General features: G+C 41.9%; 1 protein-coding gene and 1 long non-coding RNA gene across 51 annotated transcripts in view; one reads left to right on the forward strand and one right to left on the reverse strand.

Moving 5' to 3' along the window:
• Positions 1-20,200, reverse strand: part of LOC144120523 (basement membrane-specific heparan sulfate proteoglycan core protein-like) — a 329,407-nt gene that overhangs the window by 29,392 nt on the left and 279,815 nt on the right. For all 50 annotated transcript variants that reach the window (XM_077653043.1, XM_077653042.1, XM_077653040.1 and 47 more), the window contains 9 exons: positions 18,716-18,896; positions 17,904-18,001; positions 17,124-17,396; positions 14,277-14,381; positions 12,843-13,031; positions 10,242-10,502; positions 9,355-9,514; positions 7,095-7,195; positions 6,369-6,641 (listed from right to left, as the gene is read on the reverse strand). In XM_077653043.1, coding sequence (XP_077509169.1) covers positions 6,369-6,641; positions 7,095-7,195; positions 9,355-9,514; positions 10,242-10,502; positions 12,843-13,031; positions 14,277-14,381; positions 17,124-17,396; positions 17,904-18,001; positions 18,716-18,896 — 1,641 coding nt within the window. The remainder of the gene's footprint in view (positions 1-6,368; positions 6,642-7,094; positions 7,196-9,354; positions 9,515-10,241; positions 10,503-12,842; positions 13,032-14,276; positions 14,382-17,123; positions 17,397-17,903; positions 18,002-18,715; positions 18,897-20,200) is intronic.
• On the forward strand, positions 148-15,573 carry LOC144120529 (uncharacterized). Its single transcript, XR_013312452.1, has 3 exons — positions 148-227; positions 2,875-2,934; positions 15,392-15,573. It is a non-coding gene; the product is annotated as an uncharacterized LOC144120529 (long non-coding RNA).

The following is a 20,200-nucleotide window of genomic DNA, read 5'->3' on the forward strand; positions in this document are numbered from 1 at the left end:
TCTTTTTTTTCCCACCTCCAAAGAAAGCCCGCCAAGTACAAAAATAAACCACGTGACTATCGCATTCACGTGCCACGATCGTGCTGCTCTCAAGCGTGGTTTGAGCAAATGAAATCACCTGCAGCCTTGACTCGACAGCCTTGGCTCGAACTGGCTGACGTGAATGAGAAACCACCGCCAACATATCGGCCTGCCGCTGCTCCGTGGCCATCGAGCCAAGGCTGCAGGTGAATTCGTTTGCTCAAACCATGCTTGAGAGCAGTACGATCGTGGCACACGAATGCGCTAGTCACGTGGTTTATTTTTGTACTTGGCAGGCTTTCTTTGGAGCTGGGAAAAAAAAGACACGCGTGACGATTTCCTTGTCCTAAATGATGGAACGAGGGTTTCTGAAGGTGCTCGACAACTCTTCAAATGCAACTTGTAGTCTAAAGTTCATATTTGTTAATTTAGATAATTAAACTTAATTAAAACATTAATTAATTGCCCAAAAATTTCCTGTGGTGCGCAAGATGGCTGTCACCAGTATGCAACTGGTTTCATTCCCCTGTCTCTAATAATTTGTTTTTTAACCCTTGGCTCAAGTTAGCTGGGACACCCGGTATACGAAAAAGTTACCAGAATGGTTCTACAAGGTGTCATGCAAGGAGTGAGTGCTACTTTTTTACTTGGGCACTTTTCTGAGGTCTTTAGCTGACCACACTGGTGCAGTGATGCTGCATATGGGGAGACATCAACTGACATAAAGGAGAACAAGGATGGCTTCATGCAGAGAGGGTCATACGGAGCTCGAAACAATGGTCTTGCATCCCTTTTTAACATGCGCATACTTCAGGTACCACCCAAGGATTACTGTATGGAGCAAGCAACCGTAGCCTAAAGATAAGCACTCTGTGCTTCCTTTTCATGATCATGAACTGTGCCCAGTCATTCAGAGAGATATTGCAGAGTAGTCATCAAAAGGATGCTGACCAGTTTAGAAGGTAAAGAAGCTGCTTAGTTACGAACAGTGCCAAAAAAAAAAGCAAAAACAGAATACAAAGTGCCAACTATCAAACAGACCTTGGATGCTTAGAATTGATATATCTAGTGTTCCCTTCTGCTTCTGCACCTTCATTTCATGCACCCCTGAACCAATTTGTAAACCCAACATAATGCCACCTCTGATGCCACTACTACTTTGCATGGGCACATCAGTAGCATGCCAGCTGCTTTTATTTGCAATATGGGTCAACTTTCATACAGAAGTCCTTAAAATGCTTGCTTCTCTGATCAACCCATGACTGTGAATTACAGCCAGATTAGGTGTTCAGAACGAGTTATTTTGTTACCACACCTTCAGCAAGCGCTCTGAACAGTCGACCAGGAATAAAATGAAAAAAGCAGCATGTAGTATGAATATATTTCATGCAAGTGGTTGGTGGTTGGATTAGTAGGTATCTGCTTCCAAATTTAAGTTGTCCTGTGTCTTTGTGCATGTGTTAATCTGGTATCTGTTATGTCCACATTGTTTCTTGAGATAGTAATAATGAATTTTGGAAATACTTATCAACAGCTAGCTCAGCCCACTGCAGGACAAAGGCCTCTCAAACTGGTCTTCAATTAACCCTGTCTTATGCCAGCTGTGGTCACACTATACCTGAAAACTTCCCAATTTCATCTGCCCACCTGACTCTCTGCCATCCCCTAATACATTTGCCTTCTTTTAAAATCCCCTCCATTATCCTTAAGGACCATAAAGGACCATAGGTTATCTTGCCCTTGCTTTACATGCCTTGCACATGTCCATTCTCTCTTCTTGAATTCAGCAAGGATATCAGTAAGTCGCATTTTTTTTCCCCTCATTAAACCACTTTGCTTTCCTTCCATCTTTTCTCGGAGATACCAACATATTTGGCAAAATACCAGTGAATAATTGTTTTCCTGAAAACTAGTTCTCCTAAATGCTGCTTAGCAAAGCTTGAGAAGAACTTTGGCTTCTTGAAGAAAATGAAAACTGTAAATTGTAAACTGTGGGGTTTAACATCCCGAAGCAACACTATGGTCTATGAGGGACACTGTAATGGATGGCTCCTGATTAGTTTAGACCACATGGGGTTCTTTACCATGCTCTGGATATTTTAGCCACTCTTCTACAAGTGAATAAAATGTCGATGGTGTGACTGGACTTCATGACAGATGAAAAACTACCATTACAATGCATAAACCTTTTGCTTATGACTGCTTACGTACTAGAGGGCAGGCTCATTAATTTAGGTGCAACACATCCAGGCACAAATTAGTGCAAAAAAGTTTTGGAATGTGTAGCCTTAGATTCAGGCTCGAGCTGCTGACTAATTAATCAGAACGACACAACTCTTTTTTCACACTTGAATTAGGGTGCTAATCAAATCAAATCAAACCATACAAGGCCCTAAAATTTTGAAATATTAGAACAGGTAGGAAGACGAAAGCAAAAGGATGAAGTTAAATTTTAATTTTCACTGCAGAAACATTTGCCAAAGCAGTTGATGCCAAATGGCAAAAATGTCCTATAGAAGTTGTGTTCAAAACTGCCAGTAGCAGCCTTTGACAAAAAAAAAATGCAGTGTCATTTGTGCAGATAAGTTGCACATAAACTGGACATGACAGGTGGCATATCTGGATTACGTATTCTATAAAATTAAATTCTCATTAAAAATGCTGCTGTTGAAAACAGTTTCCTTTTTATGAATACCTATTCTGAACATTCTTAACATAGCTGGGCTTCAATTGCGGCAAGCTTCTGCCAAATGGTTACACAAGCGTTTTTACAATATATTAGATTGCAAGTATAAGGTCAGCTATTTAATTGAACCTGTGCCAAAAACTAACAAGTTCATTCCTTGAATGAAGGCTGGATCTCCTGGCATCATCAGTGCTGTACTGTCAACAGCAACCACTTGACGCTCACAGGTCAGTACGAGTCACATTTGTGAGTGAGTGCATTTCACTGACAGCAGTCCAGAACCTCGGCGTTCTTTAAGGGTACTGTGTCAAAGTGGCATGCAGGCAAAAGGTGGACTAGAGACCACCATCCTACAGGGAGGAAGGATGGAAGTGCTTCGATGCGCAGACAAAGAGGGAGGGACACCGTCACCGGGCTGGTGCATCGGAGTCAGTGCAGGAAGTGTGCAGGGGGAAAACATAGGTGCTGTATGCACACACAGGAGATGAAACTGGTTGTGTTACTTACGAGTTGCCATTAGCCGAGAGTTGGGCAAATCGAGTGGAAGACAAAGTTCTGTTAGTAAAAGCACTTCGCTAAAACCACCCACCTTGTGAGAATTTATGTCCTGCTAAGCAAGCAAAGAAATATAACAATTCGCGAGGGTGTGTTGACAGGAAACTATTTAAAAGTTCCAGTAACAACAAGTTTCAAAATTTTCCAGTTTTACTGGACAGCCAGTTGTAGTCTACATAAATGTTAATAGCACTCATTATAGCAGAGAAGAGGGAAAATATAGTCAGGCTGGAATGAAACGTGAACAGCACTTGTGAACAAAACAATATATTTACCTCCGTACTCTCAGGTGCAGCATAAAACTAGCCTGATTCATATTTCTGGGTAAAGAGTCAACTGAAGAAAACATTCATAAGCCCGTTGGAAAGGAACCCATTGTTTCATTACAACCTCACTGTACATGATGTACATCACTGCTGATGTCATTACAGGCAGTTCTGATGTCTGCACAAGTGAGCATGTAGCCGTTGACCCAGTGAGCACCGACTCATGGTGACCTCCAGTAGTACCAGTGTGGTGGCTCGTCCTTGCTGCCCAGCAGCCTCCACTTTGCTTGGCACGTAATGCTCAACACAAAGCTGTGCACCCTACGCCAGAATCCATGATGTGTGAAAACAGTGCCTAAGGGCACACTTAGACCATCGTTTTAGAACAAAGTTAGTAACTGGACTAACTGAAGAAATTCAATTTTTTTAATCGCTTTTGTTTTCTTATTACTGTCAGCAACTGCTATTGGTGCTCAGTCATTGTATGAGCATTAGTAAGCCGCAGTAAGGCATAAAACCTTGCACCTTCAGAATGGTCCACACAAGACGAAAGCATTACCACTAGGCAGTCAGGACTGGTTGCCTTAGTACTCTCATAATTCATAATTTTACTAACAATGTTAGCGGACACCACAAGGCAATGCTCACTGCACTGAAGGTAATGGGCTCACATATTGGTATTAAAAGTTGAAAGGCTTGTACAGATATACTAAAAATAATCTTTAGTATTGCTGAAATAAGAGCAACGTCAAGAGCGAACTTTTAAGGGCTAAAGAAAGAAAAGGAACGCTGCTTTTCTTCTGTATGCTTATTCCTAGCATCACATTTTATTAAAAATAAGCGAAGGCCTTTGAATAGAAGTTATTTAGCAAGGAAAGTTGAAGCAAATGAAGTAGTGCTTGATATTTATCAACTACTGTTTAATATGACAGCAGCCAGCAATGTGTCCACCACCCTTTTAATGTGTCCACCACCCCTGAGCTCAGTGTTAATAGTCAGACATGCAGTGTTAACTGCGGTTACACATGCAGGTTTAGCTGAAAACTAGATCAATGCACAATGTGTTAGTGTTGTCAAACACAAAGAAAAGACAGAACACATAGTGGAAACGTGTGTTTTTACAACAGCCACAAAACGAACAAAAGCATACAGAAAATAAGACATGTGTTAGCATGTTAGAAACAAGGATATTCAGTTTTTAATAACAAAACATATCAATTTCTCCATCAACAGGACAGGAACATTCAGCAATCAGACAACAAGTCATGTCAAAAAAAAAAAAAATTAAACATGAATTTAGAGTAGCTATGTACATATTTCCAACGTGTACATAGTGGAACGAAAAGATTACGTCCTACATAATAGATTTTTCTTTTTGCAGAAATTCATAAAATGCTCATTCTTGGTCCAAATTTAGTACAGATAAAATACCACGCTCATACATTTGTGATAAACTACATTAAATATACAAAAATACAAGAGTTCATATCTCCTCTATTTAGTCGAGACCTTTATAACAATCATCTTCATCAACATCTGAAAATGCTGAAGTGAATATCCAGACAAGTGAGGCTGTATAACTATCACTGCTAACAAACTACTGCTTACCAAATATCTTTTTCTTGGCAGTGGTAAACAGGGTGCAAACATATTTCATAAAGTAGTGATATGCTGGAAACATTATGCAATGGTATCAATGGTAGAAGCGTAAGCTCGCTCAATGCACTGCATGAAGGTTTTTTATGCAACCTCAACACTGCAGCCATTTTGTGTGATTCATCGTTCGCAAGTTTTGTGACAACTACTATTGTATTTACATGAGTAATAATTCACACAAGAAAGCTTAATGCTTCATATCTGCAACATGCATGCCTTGATCTTATTATTTGCTGTCGTTATTATTAGTACTCCTAAACTGTACACAAAAGGCTGTTCTCCCCATGTTTGTAATTTCCAGTGACTTTGAACTTGCAGCATATATGCAGTGATGCATTTTTAACTCCCCAGCACAAAGTGCAAGTTAAACTATATAAGGAGGGGCTATATTAAAAAAATTAAATGCATCTGTGTGTTTGACAGGCTGTAATAAGCTTAACGAGCATTTGTATCATCAATTGGCCGAGAGTGTCCGCAACAAATGCCTACCATCTATAAAAAAAAAGTTAATGCCTATGCATAAAGGATTGTCTGGGCATGTATAAATTATGGCAGAAAACGGGTCCAAGCACACACACTAAATATCTTCCCTTGTGCGCTTTGAACCTAGTGCAGTGCTGCTACAGCAAGATCAGGCAAGAAAAGGTAGCTGCATTGATCGCTATGCAAAGGGAGCAGCATTTTGCTGAGCAAAGTACATGTCAGTGGCTTTATGCCTGCAAGGTGCGGGACAAACAGCTGCCAACTTCAAAGTAGATGCCCTGAATATCGCTTAAGCCATCCCACGCACAAGTAGAGCTCAGCACACCCATGAGAATGTTTCTGTCACAGCGTAGTCACAGGTAGTGTAAAACAGGCAGTGCCTCTTGAAGCAGTCTCAGAAAAGATTTTCAATGATTTCGCGATGTTGACGGTAGGCTCAAAGTTTAGCGTAGATGCAACTTAAGCGTGCTTTTTGCATTTCCAGGCTTAATTTTTTGGTTTTAAAAAATGAGACTTTTCCTTCTAAAGACTAGCTATAGCTACGCTTCAAGTGAACCAAACCCTTTTTTTTTTTGCCACTTCCATACATTTTTCACTCAACCCTGTTCAAAGCTGCCAATGACTGAACCTTCCTAAGTGTTTAAAATCATGAAAGGGAGAGAAAATGAGCTAGCCCCGTTTGTGATGATGCCACTGCATACCTTCAATGGCAAGGACGTAGTCATCATTGAGTGTGCCTGCAGGACTGTCAATGGAGCAGCGGTAGACACCACCATTTTCAGCGCGAACACCATTAACTTGAAGGACAGCTCCACGCACTCGCACATTGTCAGCAAAGCGGTCTTCGGCTTCAAGCTTGGTCCACTTCACGGAGGCTGCACCATCGCCCGTCACTACACAGTGAAGGTCCAGGCTGTCACCCATGTGAACAACCTCTTTGTTGGCCCGGATCCTCACTGAGATGCTGGGGACATCTGTCCAACAAGTAAATAAGACGAAAAAGAAAAGAGGTTAAGCTGACAAGAAACACGCGTTCGTCATTCCTTAAAAAGAAAAATCCTTCCTTCCTAGTTTTTCTTCTTTGCCTTGTCCTCTTTGACTATGCCGACATTATTTTACATTCCCTGCAGCAAACACCGAAGAAAATGGCACAGAAACACACAGGCATGGAGAAAAAACACATGTAGACAACTGATGCAGAGCCACAGCTGCAGTAAGATTTGCCCACAAAATCATGTTACACAGTCCGCTTACGTGTTCATTGTTAAATGACTGAAAGTGGCGTTGTGTTCAGTTTCCTCAAAGATTACTGTCATTGATGACATTAAACATTATGAAGCTGCTCCACTCTTCCCTTACAATGGAGAGGTCTTAAAAAATTGTGACGTGACCTGTTAGCACAGTGAATTCGCCAACAAGCTTCATACCTCTGACGTGAAGGATGACAAAGTCCCTGGAAGTCAACCGGTCACCTGTAATGGCATTGCAGATGTACCTTCCTTCATTGCTCTGCTGCACATCTTTGATCCTGCAATCGGGGGGTAAAATTACAATACTTGCATATTTGGCCACTGCAGGGCACAGGCAGACTTCCCAGCACGTCTCAAAACACAAGTAGTTATTTGTATGACAGTTCCTAAAAATGCCAAATGTGTAACTCAAACATGGAAAGAATGTGAAAGGGTGATGCATGTTAAGAAATACCTACATGCCATGAATAAATTCAAGGAAAGTTGGCTGTGAAGACACTGCATGGTTACCAGCTGCCCCTCTTAGCATACCAATTTGCTGCTATTTAGCAAGAGAACCTGACAATTCGGCAGCAATGGAAGCCAGTTTAAACCCCTTCAGGAAAGGATGTAAACAAAAGTGATCAAATTTCTCAGGACAAAGACTGCAAAAGTACACCAGAAAGCTTAATGGGGGACAAAAGTTTCTGCATTGATATGATTGCCAGAATTCACTATCATGCCATTTTTGAAGAATACATTACTGTTACCAGATGTGTTATACGTCAACGATGGCACCACTCGGGACATTCTACAAGATGCCGCACTCATAAGCACACAGGTGAACAGTAAAAGTTTCCATACAGAGCTAGTGCGTGTTTACAAGTGTGAGGGATGCTCGTGTACACCCAGGCAACTTCAGCGATATCACGATCTGCTGTAGTTCAGTTCTGGTATTGCATCATGGTTGGCAATTCAGTCTCATGCAAGGTTTGGAAAACACCTTATATACTTGTGTAAGGGCCACACCCCAAACTTTAAAAAAAAAAATCTCAGCCAAAACAATTGTTTCATGTGTGCATAATTCTGACTGCTTGGTACGTTCCACTGGCAGCAAACACTCCGTACAACCATAAACACGTACAGCGTCCCGTGCTCCCGATTCCGCCTGGAATCACAAACACACGGTGCCTTGGCACATGCTTACTCGTCTTGTAAGCTCAGCACTCGCACCAGAAAGGGCAAAATGTTATGCTGCACAAAAGCTAGAATGGGGTATAACCACACTAGCATGCTTCACATCAAAGCCATAGTAAAGGTGCTTTGAATTTAGTCCCAGTTTTTCATATAAGGTATATATTTTTTACCAGTTTGCATCACATGATAGCTTCGCATATAAATTAGCACAAAATTTATTTCTGCCAAGTTTTTGACAGTTAAATGCATGGGTCACACATAGTGGCAGGTCACATGTGCATGAAGCGCCACTCCAAATTTTTGGCTGAGGCATCATTGCTGTCAGTCGAGCGGCGAACCTTAGGTTGATCTTAATAACTTAGAATCACATGACATTTGCCAGTAAACTGATCTAGCAATCTGTTTTACTCCGGGTGGTTAATTTGTGCCAGTCGTCAGGCGCATGCCCCATCCATATTTTCAATGCATTATGTATTGGAAGGATTTTCTCGGCAACGCTGATTAGTCACAAAAATGTTTGTTGCAGAATAAAAAGGGGACACATAATGAGCTCTGCTGTAGCCAGAAAAATCTAATTGAAGAATGCCGGTCCTGTATAAGGGCTGCACCCAGTAAAAAGTGTTAAAAAAAAAGTTCGGCCCTCACACGAATATATACGGTGACTTCTACCGCAATAAGGTCAAAGGTTCAAGTTTACTCAGAATATCTGCCCTCCATAAATTGAGTGTACACAAGAATTTGGACTTTATCCAAAAATAGAATCAGCTTGGCTGATGATGATAGATGTGTTCAAATTTAGGCTCTCTGCTAATAAACAAATGATTGTTTTAAGTTTACAATGTTTCACATACCATTCCTAGGCCATGTACAACTACCTCAGCCTGCCAAACACAGATGCCTGCATCAAACTTGTCTGGTATACTACATGCCGAACTGTCTTAATTATCCACCCTTTCTCCACGAATTCATTACCTATGCAATACTGTTTCTTCACTGCAATCATAAGTCTCATCTTGTTTCCCCTCAAGGGGTTCATAATTATGCATAAGTCTTCACTACACATTTTTAGCATGCACGTGGTTCTGTGCTGTACACTTACCCTTATAGTGTGCCTACACACACAATTCTGTATTCCTACTCATTCCCTTTTACCTGTATTTTATCTCTGGTTCCCAGCCAAAGGTTCCCAGCTCTTACTCCTCAGTTATTTACACAACACTAATGGGCTGGTTGTAATGCTGGTACTCATACGAAGCCTTACCAAAGCTCGCCGTTCACTTCTCTTGCATTTGGTGGCAGGGCATGGGTGTCTTTTGTCCATTCTATTCTTTCAGGGGAGCCTGTCAGCGGACAGCGCAGCTCAATGTTCGAGCCCACGAATGCAGTCTCTTCTTTCCGCAGGGAGCCAATCTCAACACCGTCTGAAATAGCAATTGTCTTTCTTGAGAGAGGTATCAATGCAAAATGTCTGAACTAATGGGCACTCAATAGCAGGCTTGATTTTAACAAAGGCAAGGCAATCACACACGAATTACACTGCTTGCCTTTGTCTTCAGCGGCACGATATCAGCCCCTGCTTTGATTTTCTGCTGTGAAACATTAGCAGCAAAATTTGCCACAATTACCAAACACCACAAATGAACAAGAGCAGCCATCAATTGGGATGTGGAAAGATGGACACATAGAAAACCAAAACCCAAAGGTGCTTTCAACAAAGACGACATATTTCTGCCCTGCAGCCTCATTGCATAAATAGTTTTAGTGCACACCTGTACCGAAATGTGCTGTCTGTCCAACAGATACCTATGCAGGTGCTTGATACAAGCACTGTGATTCACCGACATGTGTACCTCAGAAGATTGGCTGCCTGAGTAGTGTATAATCTTGCACCTTGACCTCTGCACAGATGTGGATAAGATGCATTGAATGCTTGCTTGCTAGAACTGACTGCAACAAAAGCATCTTAATCCGTTTTGAAAACATTTATCTATCACTGTACAGATCAACCTTAGCATATTTTTATGTGCAAGCACATCACTGTAGTATGCGTTTGGCACATGATAACCTTAATTTCTCATGAGCCATAAACACAACACAAATACATGAAAAAAACATCAGGATGAAAGAGGATAGCAGGCGGCCACATGCCTGAGACTCTGACATCAGCAACCCCTTCAGCCTGTCCTGCTGCATTGGCAGCCGTGCAGATGTAGCGGCCAGCATCCGTGACTGAGATTCCACGGAACTCAAGCAGGCCATCCCTCTGTACAGTGCTCGGAGGCAGCTGCCCACCCTGTCTCGACCAATGGTAGGTGATGGGCGGCTCGCCAATAGCCGAGCACTGAATGTAGACATGGTGGCCAGGACGTACTGTCTGCTGGGTGGGGTTCAGCTGAATCCGGGGCGGTGCTATTTGTAACAAACAATGGAAAGAATGAGCCAAGAAAAGGAAAAGGAGAAGGGCATGCAAATTACAGTTCAAGAAATTATCAGATCAGAGCCAGTATTTTCAAAGATGCGGTAAAAACTAGGGGTATGCGAAAACTGAAATTTTCGAGTACAAATTGAAAACGAATATGAAGAAAAAATGCTTTCAGACATCGAATCGAATATCAGTTCAATATAAAAAAAATTTCACAGAAAGATAAAAAGACAAAAAGTGCTCTCTTTTTGTTCTCAAAATAGCATATGGTCTTTGCAACTGAAAGAAACAAAATTAGACTGACACAGCACCGTACAAAAAAACATGACATGCACAGAAATGTATACTGCTTGATTAAACAGCTTAACAGTAAGCAGCCTATAATATGGTGATGCAAAATGAGTAACAAAATGAAATCCATGAATTGACAGATGACCGGCAACTAAAGATACCATAATGGGCAATTGAACATTAAATCAGACTTAACAAGACTGGAAGAAATGCCCGAATTATATGACGGTCTAGGTGTAAAATTCTCTCCCCCACGAAAAAAATAATTAAAAGAAACTGCCGAAAATGTAGTCAAAACTCAACAGGCTCCATCACACAAACAGTGAAAAGTCCATGACGAGCACGCAGTTTCGCCATGCTGAAAGAACAACGCTGATGTAAGTGAGGAGAATGCACAATGGCGATGGAACAGCGAGATTGCTTCTAAAAAGCAGCCTCCACTGCTTTTTACGTTCCACTAGGCCAGCATCTGAAACATGTCTGAAAGCAGCGCCTAGCTGGGTCTCTGGGTTCGGGCGGCTGGTGAATACGCGGCTGATGGCCGCCGTCGCTTGGGACGGACAGCAAAACTCAGAACGAAAACTATTCACAAAAACTACGTGGCCAGGACATTTTTTAGCCTAGCACAGCCAGGGTTTCTCCTACCAGGAAGGAAAAAAAAACTCAGCAGGGAGTATGACATCAAGCAGCCAGCCATCGCAAGCCAAGTGCTCATGAAGCCATTCCCTTCCCTGGTTTTTTTACTCTCTGAGTCAGTCCCTAATGTTTTGGTGCTAGTATGTTGTACTGCGTGCGTTTGTGTGGCCCATGTCTACAGCCAGTTTGCCGCACTGGTCCGAGCATGCACGTGTGCGGCGTTGATAGATATCACTGCACACAACCACGTTGTGTGATCACGTGGGGGCAGACTCTCTTTTTTACTTTTTGTGTCTAAGCTTCAGGGTTATCGCTGCACGTGCCATCCTACCAGCGCCATGCCTGCTGTTACACCCAAGTCTGGTGCGTGGGTTGCGACTGCATGTAATAAGTAGGATTTTTACATGATCACTTGCCCTGCCAGTAACAGCTCGATTCGACTCTCATACTTCGGGAGTCATATGCGAAATTCTGCAAATGGGCTTTCCTGCATATCATAGTTGACCAAAACAAGACGGTGGAGTTCGCGCTACAGGAGTTGTGAATTAAGGTGACAAAAATCGCACGTATTTTCGTTGTGAATGTTCGAAGTGGGCGGTCAGCCATCTTGTTCTTATTGGGTGCCATATGAAGAAAAGCCCACTAACGGAATTTCGCATGAACTCCAAGCCTCCCAGCATCTGAATGCGGTAGATCCATGCAATAAATGACGGAGAAGAAAGCGAAGTGGACACCTCTGTAGGGTTTTTCCCGACACTTAAACTCGATGTTCGAATAATATGCCCAGAAAAAGTTAATGCCTATGCATAAAGGATTGTCTGGGCATGTATAAATTATGGTGGAAGACGGGTCCAAGCACACACACTAAATATCTTCCCTTGTGCACTTTGAACCTACTGCAGTGCTGCTACAGCAAGATCAGGCAAGAAAAGGTAGCTGCATTGATCGCAATGCAAAAGGAGCAGCATGCAAAGGGAGCTCCTAAAGCGAGCTCACTACATATCCTTTTTATTGTTAAATGTAAAACTTGGGGACATAAAGCAATCACAATTAATGTGATCTAAACTCTCACATTAAACTATTCACGTCGAAATAGCATTTCTTATGACTGATTTGATCTGAACTTGTTCAACAAAGCATAGTCTCTGATGCAACAAGAGACAATGCAATGCAATGCAATTCCATCTTTTACATTTCAAAGTGAAGTGCTTGCAGCCAGCTTACAAGTAACAAAATGGGAAAGCAAGAGTATTTTTCAAGCAAAGAACTCACTTGCCTTTCGACCATACTCCTGAATGAAAGCAGTAATAAAAATGCAAGGGTTTGTTAGACATACAGACAAAAAAAAAAAAACTTCCAATGTGGTGGGTGCGGGCACTACAACAACACAATGAACTTACCAACAAGAGCGAGTGTAACACGTGTGTCCAAAATGGCGGCCCCATCCTCCTTGCCTTGACAAGCATACACACCAGCGTCGGTTGCCTGCACTCTTTCGAAGTGCAAAATGCCATTTTCTGAAGGAAGCTCTGCCAAATTACCATCTGGCAGCACTTTAGACCATACAATTTTAATTGGACGAGCCGTTCCTGAAAAAAAGAATAATAAGTAAAACATAGTGCAAAAAAGCTTCTGACTCTGGCATCAGTTTCTGGAATTTTTTTCAAGCTTTCAGCACATGTGCTGCTGAACATTGGAGGACTGAACATGCATTTGTCATGACCGCACAATTAGCATTGCCTGAACAACCAAGGCTTTCAGTTCCTACAATTTTTTTTTTCAGCAGAGCTCAAGAAAAATGCATGTTCTATAGCTGAATGCCTGCACTCATTAAACCGTGACACTTCAGCTGAGCTATCTTCGTGGTTTAGATCATACCAGAGTTGTAGTACTGCCCCTAAAAGTGAACTAAAGTATAAAACCTTGACCTTGTAGCCAACATTCGTGCTAATGAAGGAGGGGAGTTGAAAGCACTAAGCACTAAAAGTAATACTCTTTGTCAACTGCTACCAACAAGGCACAAATGTACTGCCAACAATACCTGCAGCCCTGTGTTGTACCATAACTGACATTATCAGTGGGGCCATGTGGATAGCAGGGTACCCACAATAAGCTAGAGCACAATATATGACTCGAAAGCATGACCAGTACTCCTGCCCTCATGAATCTACCACTGCAATGATGCAAGAGCTGCACGGACACTGGATATATATTCCTAAGGAGCTACTGCCATACACTACTTGTATAGAATTAGTGCCCCAAAATCTGCCACTGACAAAAGGCGGCTGCCAAAGTGTCCAGCTGCTGTCACATATTGTGCAAGCACTCTCCATTCCGTCACATCAAAAAGAAAAGTGCACAGTTAGTACACAGCTCCTGCAGTGCAATCTTTTACCTAACTGATAATGTGAGTGGCTATTTAAGGCAGTGCGACAGATATTGCCACGTGATCGTGTGCCTTTTACAGTTTCGAGCTGTGAATTTTCTTCTATGTATATGCAATAGAACTTCATGGCAGGCAAAAGACAGCACCAAAAATGAAATAGTCAAAAGGAATGATGCATGGCTGCTCTCAGCCATTTCACAAGTCTTTCTGTTTCCAGCCCATTTGCCTATAAAATTATGAACTAGCAACCTGATTAAGTGCTATATTTTGGAGAAGGTAGCCAAATTCAAATGATTTAGCTTCAGTTCATAAATTCCGGCATTGCTAGTGGTTGGAGCGAATGAAAACTGAGTGTGGACAGCGCATGTTCAACCATGCGTAAATTAGGTGGAGACAGATGACTAATCAGTGCTCAGTATAAGTGAGAAAAAAAATTAAATTGGCAAACCTTCAATATGACAGCGAAGCTCTGCCCGCTTTCCAATCGAAGCTGTCACAACTCTGTCATCTGCGACCAACTTTGGAACAGAATGTGAATGTCGGTTGCCATCAACTGGAAACAAAATAAACAAATTATTAATTCATATGTCACTCAGCATGACACAGTTCTAAGTGGTTAAACAGAGTGCTCATATGACAATTGTCAATGATTTATTCAAACACATGTGACATGGCTAGAGAAAGCAGTGCAAAAAGACCAGGACAAACATAGAAGCTAACAGGATTCAGCGCCTGTCCTGTTACCTTCTGTGTTCATCCTCGTCTTTTTGCGCTGCTTCGATCCTCTAGCCATGCACAAAGACCAACAAGACCGAACCATAACTCTAGTACATGCAATATTTTAGCAGGTGCAGAAGCCCCTATATGGGTAAGGAAGCTCAAACATGGTTTCATATGTGCCCATGCACAATACAGAAAAAAATGCTCAACACTGAAAACTGCAATCGCATATCAATTATAATGGTACACTGCAGAAAACTTCTGTCCCTGGCTGAATGCGATTTCATAAAAGATAATAATGTTTGCTGAAAATAGAAGCTGGAAAAAATTGCTATGGCCTTCTACTTTACAATAATCCTAACCCTCTGAACTATCTGGCCACCATTCAATCTAAGAATGTTTTTTCAGCTGTGCCTGCAACATGCATTAGTTATCAGTTTACTTTTGGCAATATGCCACCTTTTTTTTCATGTTCATATAAGGTTCATGCTCCTGCAACTTTATGCATGCTTACTCAGCCTGTTACAATAAAGCACAATGAGAGACGTGTTTTAAAGGATGCTGGATTAATTTAGTCCACTGGGGGTGCATTAACACTTAGCATCAGAGCATTTCATCGATACACTGGTGGCAGCATTAAAATCCTGGAATCATTGCACTTAGCCCAAATAAGCTGTGGAACTGAGCCAAGATTCTAGACCCTTGTACCAAGCATGCACTGCAGCTGCACCAACATGAGCAAGAACCTTACTTTACTATTCACCCATATTAGCACATTTTAGGGCAGGACATTCACTTCTTTTTGTCCATTCGCATAAACAAATCTTTTTTTTTCCTCCACAGGTATTAACTGGCCACTTTTCATGAGCACCACCATCACCCAAGTTCCTGCATTCATCTAACCATATGTCAGCCATGAATATAGGTTGACTCCCTAAGTTAGCAGCCACATGAGTGTAAAAAGGTACAAATAAAGAAGACTCCCTTCAAGATGAACTCTGTTAAAGCGAATTCTCTGATAATGTAGAACAGTTCAGGGACCCATGCTTAATTTCTTATTGATTGAATGTAAAACAATTTGGTTAACACAAACCATCCAATTATCTAATTAGTGCACATTGGTTGACATAAACTCTAGTAGTGCTACACTGACTGTCACCATGCAGCAACAGGTGACTAATCAGTTTATGTAAATTGGTTGCATCATCAAGAAAAGACTGCAACAAATTGAAAAAAAAAAAAAGGACAGTAGCATACTTGAACGAGTTTGTGCATGCAGGCATTCCAGCCTGCCAGGAGGAATGACGATGATGATTGATTTTTATGGCGCAAGGGCATCTATGGCCAAAGAGCGCCATGACACAAGGTATTTTTGACTTCTCAAGGTACGGTCAAAGGCCCATTTCCCAAGCATATTTCACCCTAAATAAGCCGAGCACCAGACCAGGGGAAAGCAGGTACCCACTGTATCACCGGTGGGTACCCGACGGCACTGGGGATCAAACCTCGCACCTCCTGCATGAGAGGCGGATGCTCAACTGCCAGGAGGAATGAAGTAATTGCAGTTGGCCTTGCATGCACCATGCTATTAGGCACAGTCTGATCTTTTATCGCAGGAGTGGTTTCTTAGGAATATGACAGTAGTAAACAAAAACAGGATGGTTAACTGCAGGCCGATGGTGCTCAGGATTTCTGAATATATTTTGGGATGCTTAATAATTGTCTTCTCGTAAACTCCTCCTCCTTAATGCTCACCTCAATATCTGCTTTACTCTTTGTATATATATATATATATACTCTCATGTGATCCGATTCACTTTTCTTAAGCTGGACATCTCACAAGCTTAATAGAGTAAGGTCCTTTCAATTTATATTAAGGGCGTCTAATGCATAGGCCGACCTCCTAACTTCATGAGAACCATAATTTAGGCAAACCTCTATTTTGGCGTGCATTTAGTAGATTAATGAACGTGAGAGTTGCAGGCAGCACCTTCATACAAATGCCACTACTCATAGATATCACAAACATCGGCCCTCGCTTAAGTGACATAAGCACATGTCTATCTCTTCTGTAGATGGAGTAAAGAAGCTAGCAACAACCAAATGACAGCTAGTGCGCCAATTCATAGTTGAAAAAGCAGCTAGATGGTCTGCCAGGTCGTTTTTTGCCACGACAGGCTGGTCGCTTTGATCATCACAGATCTATCCCATTTGTCAAGACACCACAAATTAAAAAAAAAAAACGTCGACTTACATGTGGATAGATATGCAAAGCCTACTGCAGGACAAAGGGTTTTCTCCCTTGATCTTCAGTTACATTTGTCCGGTGCCTGCTGTGCCCCCTGGACACGTACGAAACTGGCTGTCCTGAATCACATTTCTCTTCCCTTAGAACCTACAGGTCGTGTTTTAGGTACCATGGCCAAGCACAAATTTTCCTTCTAGAAGTTATATCATACCTCTATTCATGTTTGCACACTAATCCTTGCTGTTGTCTTTATGCATCTCCAAATTATGTCTCATTTCCCTCTCCACTGCACTCAGGCTCCTTCCCAGCTTTCACGGGCTTACACACCTGCCACTTCTATCCTCCCCTCAGAAACTCCTCCGTGGTTCGCCGCCCTGCAGATGTAGATGCCGCTGTCCGAAGGTGCCACGCGTCGAATGAACAGGGTAGTGGTGCCCCCATGCAGTTCCTCTGTGTTGGAATAGGTGGTGATGGGTTGACCAAGGCGTTCCCATGTGACCGTAGGCTTTGGGTCACCCTCGGCAATGCAGTCAAGTCTGATCTGGTCGCCAACCCTCACCGTATACGGGTTTTGCTGGAGGATACGCACAAATGGACTCCCTGCAAAATGCAAAAAGGAAGTTTATTTAAACAAGTACACCTCGATAGCAGCCATCACAGTGAATATGAGATCCACTGCTGGCATGAATGAGGAAACACTGCTTGCAAACTGCAACTAGGCCCAACCATTAAATGAAGCTCATACTGAAACTGACACACACAGATGGAAATATCTTACCCTGAACCTACCATGACTTCTTCAAGAACTTTTGCCCTTTATGTTAAGAAGAACCACCATCATATAGATAATTTGGTTTTTGCTCAAAACAACCATACCATTCCATGAAGTTTGGCTATGAGGGACGCTGTAAAGGAGGGCTCCAGATAATTTTGACCACCTGGGGTTCTATAAAGTGTAAATGCCTACAAATACCTACATTTAGATGGATGTCATCAAAGTAATTTCAATGCCCCTGATGAAGCGTTTGCGTAGCATAACATTAGGGCCAGTCTTTTCATGACATTGCTACAATGAGATCTACAGTCTGCAATGCAAGGGTCACTTACCTTCCATTTTGAGCGTTGTTTGAGCAGTAACTTTGCCCATTGCATTTTCAGCAGAACAAACATACGTCCCTTCCTCATCCCTTGAGAACCTTGTGAAACTAGAGTAAAAGAATAACACAAAGAGGCAGATAAAAAAAAAACACATAAAAGAGGTTTTAATTATGCAGACCCAGTATGCAAGCTTTCTGGGCAGACAAATTTTTGGTCAGAGTTGTAAATGATGCAAATTCAGAAGCACAATTTCAAACTTCCAAGTTGTAGTGCATCAAAAGACAAGGAACGGTGAACGAGATGGGCACCCTCGTCTTTTGCTGCGCTACAACTCAGAAATATGAACCAGGAAACCCAAGTTTTGAAGTTCATGATTTCAGAAATGATCGAAGTATCAAAGCACCTACAAGACTGCTCTCAGCTACAGCAGGAAGCCATTTCATTTGCTGCTTCAGTAAGCATGCGACCATGGAAATACTAAGCAGAGGGGGCAAAAAACTGAAACAAGGACACTGAGTGCACTAAATACTTTTTTTTTTTCCATCCATACATCGAAGAGTTTTTGGGAAAAATCGCATGCACATACATACTAGTTCACTGAACCAAAATCAATCATGTGGAACTGTGACACATGCATGCTAATGACAGGGTCCATATTCGCTGTTCCTCATTATCAATTTGTACACAGCTATCTGCACAGATAGCTTGTACTTTTTATGACTCTCTTACGTCCCTCTGAATTAAATTTCTCTCTCATATCTTTCTTAACCACGAAGATATAGACTTTCAGCTGAGAACATTACAGTGACCAGAGTGTTTACCGAATGATTCCAGGGCCAGTCAGTTCAGTGCTGGGAGTGAAGGGACTTCCGTCAGCACGTGTCCACTCTACTGTTGGCGTTGGTATCCCAGCTGTCGGTCTGCAGTGTAGGAATGCATTGTCTCCGTGATGAAGTGGTGGGATGTGTTTTGGGTAGATTTCCACTAGTGGAACTTCTCTTCCTGAAAGTACACAAGAAGTTGCATGTTCAATTACGAGAAGCTCTTAACAATTCAAAACTGAATTCACGCAAATCTAAATATTCTGAGTGGCACGCTATTTTAGACATCTTTAAAATTCTACATCAGATGGCATTTTTTATTACTTAAGCCTTCCACTTTCTTGCATGGCACCTCTAGCTACTAAAAGAAATTCTTCTGCAGTGATAAGAAATGCACCTATTTACCATCATCATCATGATCAACCAGGACATGGCTGATTCACAGCACAATAAATGCCTCTGCTAGTGATTTTATTTACAGACTAGTATTCTTAACAGACATCAATGCCGACTCCTTTAACCCTTGAGCTACCGTGCTTAGGCAGCCGGTCATATATGACTGAAGTTTTGAATCTGCCACCAAAAATTCAAGGTGGCCCTCCTGGACAAGCTGCGTTATCTTGTTTGCTTCTATAACATCATCTCTTTGGTTTAAGTTTTGTTTTTTTTTTCATTTTCTAATGCGAAGAGACGACGTGAAAATAAAACCGACCGGAGTCCGCCGGTCACTGATAATGGCATCAGTTTCAATGTGCGCTCCTCAAAAGCGAAAGGTATACACCGGGAGCTTTTGTCGGTTCTTATGCCGTTTTCTTTTTTAGAACAGCAGTGGTGAGTTAAACGACCATGTGGAATGGTTGATTTTAGTTTCGACTGCGAGACTTCGTCTCAGAGGCCCAGGACATCATGCATGCTGCAGTGTGTGCTCGCACGTGTTTCATTTTGCAGTTCACATTGCATTTTATGTACTGCACTTGATTTGTAAAAGATGACCGTGGTTTTTATTTGGTGCTATAGGGTCTTCGCAAAATAGTGCCAGGATATTTTTCCAAATGCATCAGCAGATTTTTTATTATGATGATATCAAGGAAGGCCACGCCCCCTTTCACCCATAGAACCCATTCGCTGCCCACTGAAAAAAAGTGAAGAAAAGGTGGAACTGCTAGCTCTGCTGTAGTAAAACAAGACCAGAACTCAGAACAAGAGCAGCACATTCCATATCTACCTCCATTTCATGTTGTCAGGAGACTGCTTTCTCTAGTGGTAACGCAGTCAAAGTCCCTAACTTGATGGGCCACGGAAAGTGCAGTGTATTATGTATGCAGCTGCAAATCACAAGAATGGTAACTAAAACATGTGAAACGTTTTACTTTTCTTTGTAATAAACATCTGGCTCATCGCAGCAGCTAATTTTTGCTTTGCTTGCATTCGTTTTTTTGTTGTGTTGTCAGCATATTTAATCAATAAATTTTCAAGAAGTTTTGC

This window comes from Amblyomma americanum, chromosome 2 (assembly GCF_052857255.1).
Source record: "Amblyomma americanum isolate KBUSLIRL-KWMA chromosome 2, ASM5285725v1, whole genome shotgun sequence".
NCBI classification, from domain to species: domain Eukaryota; kingdom Metazoa; phylum Arthropoda; class Arachnida; order Ixodida; family Ixodidae; genus Amblyomma; species Amblyomma americanum.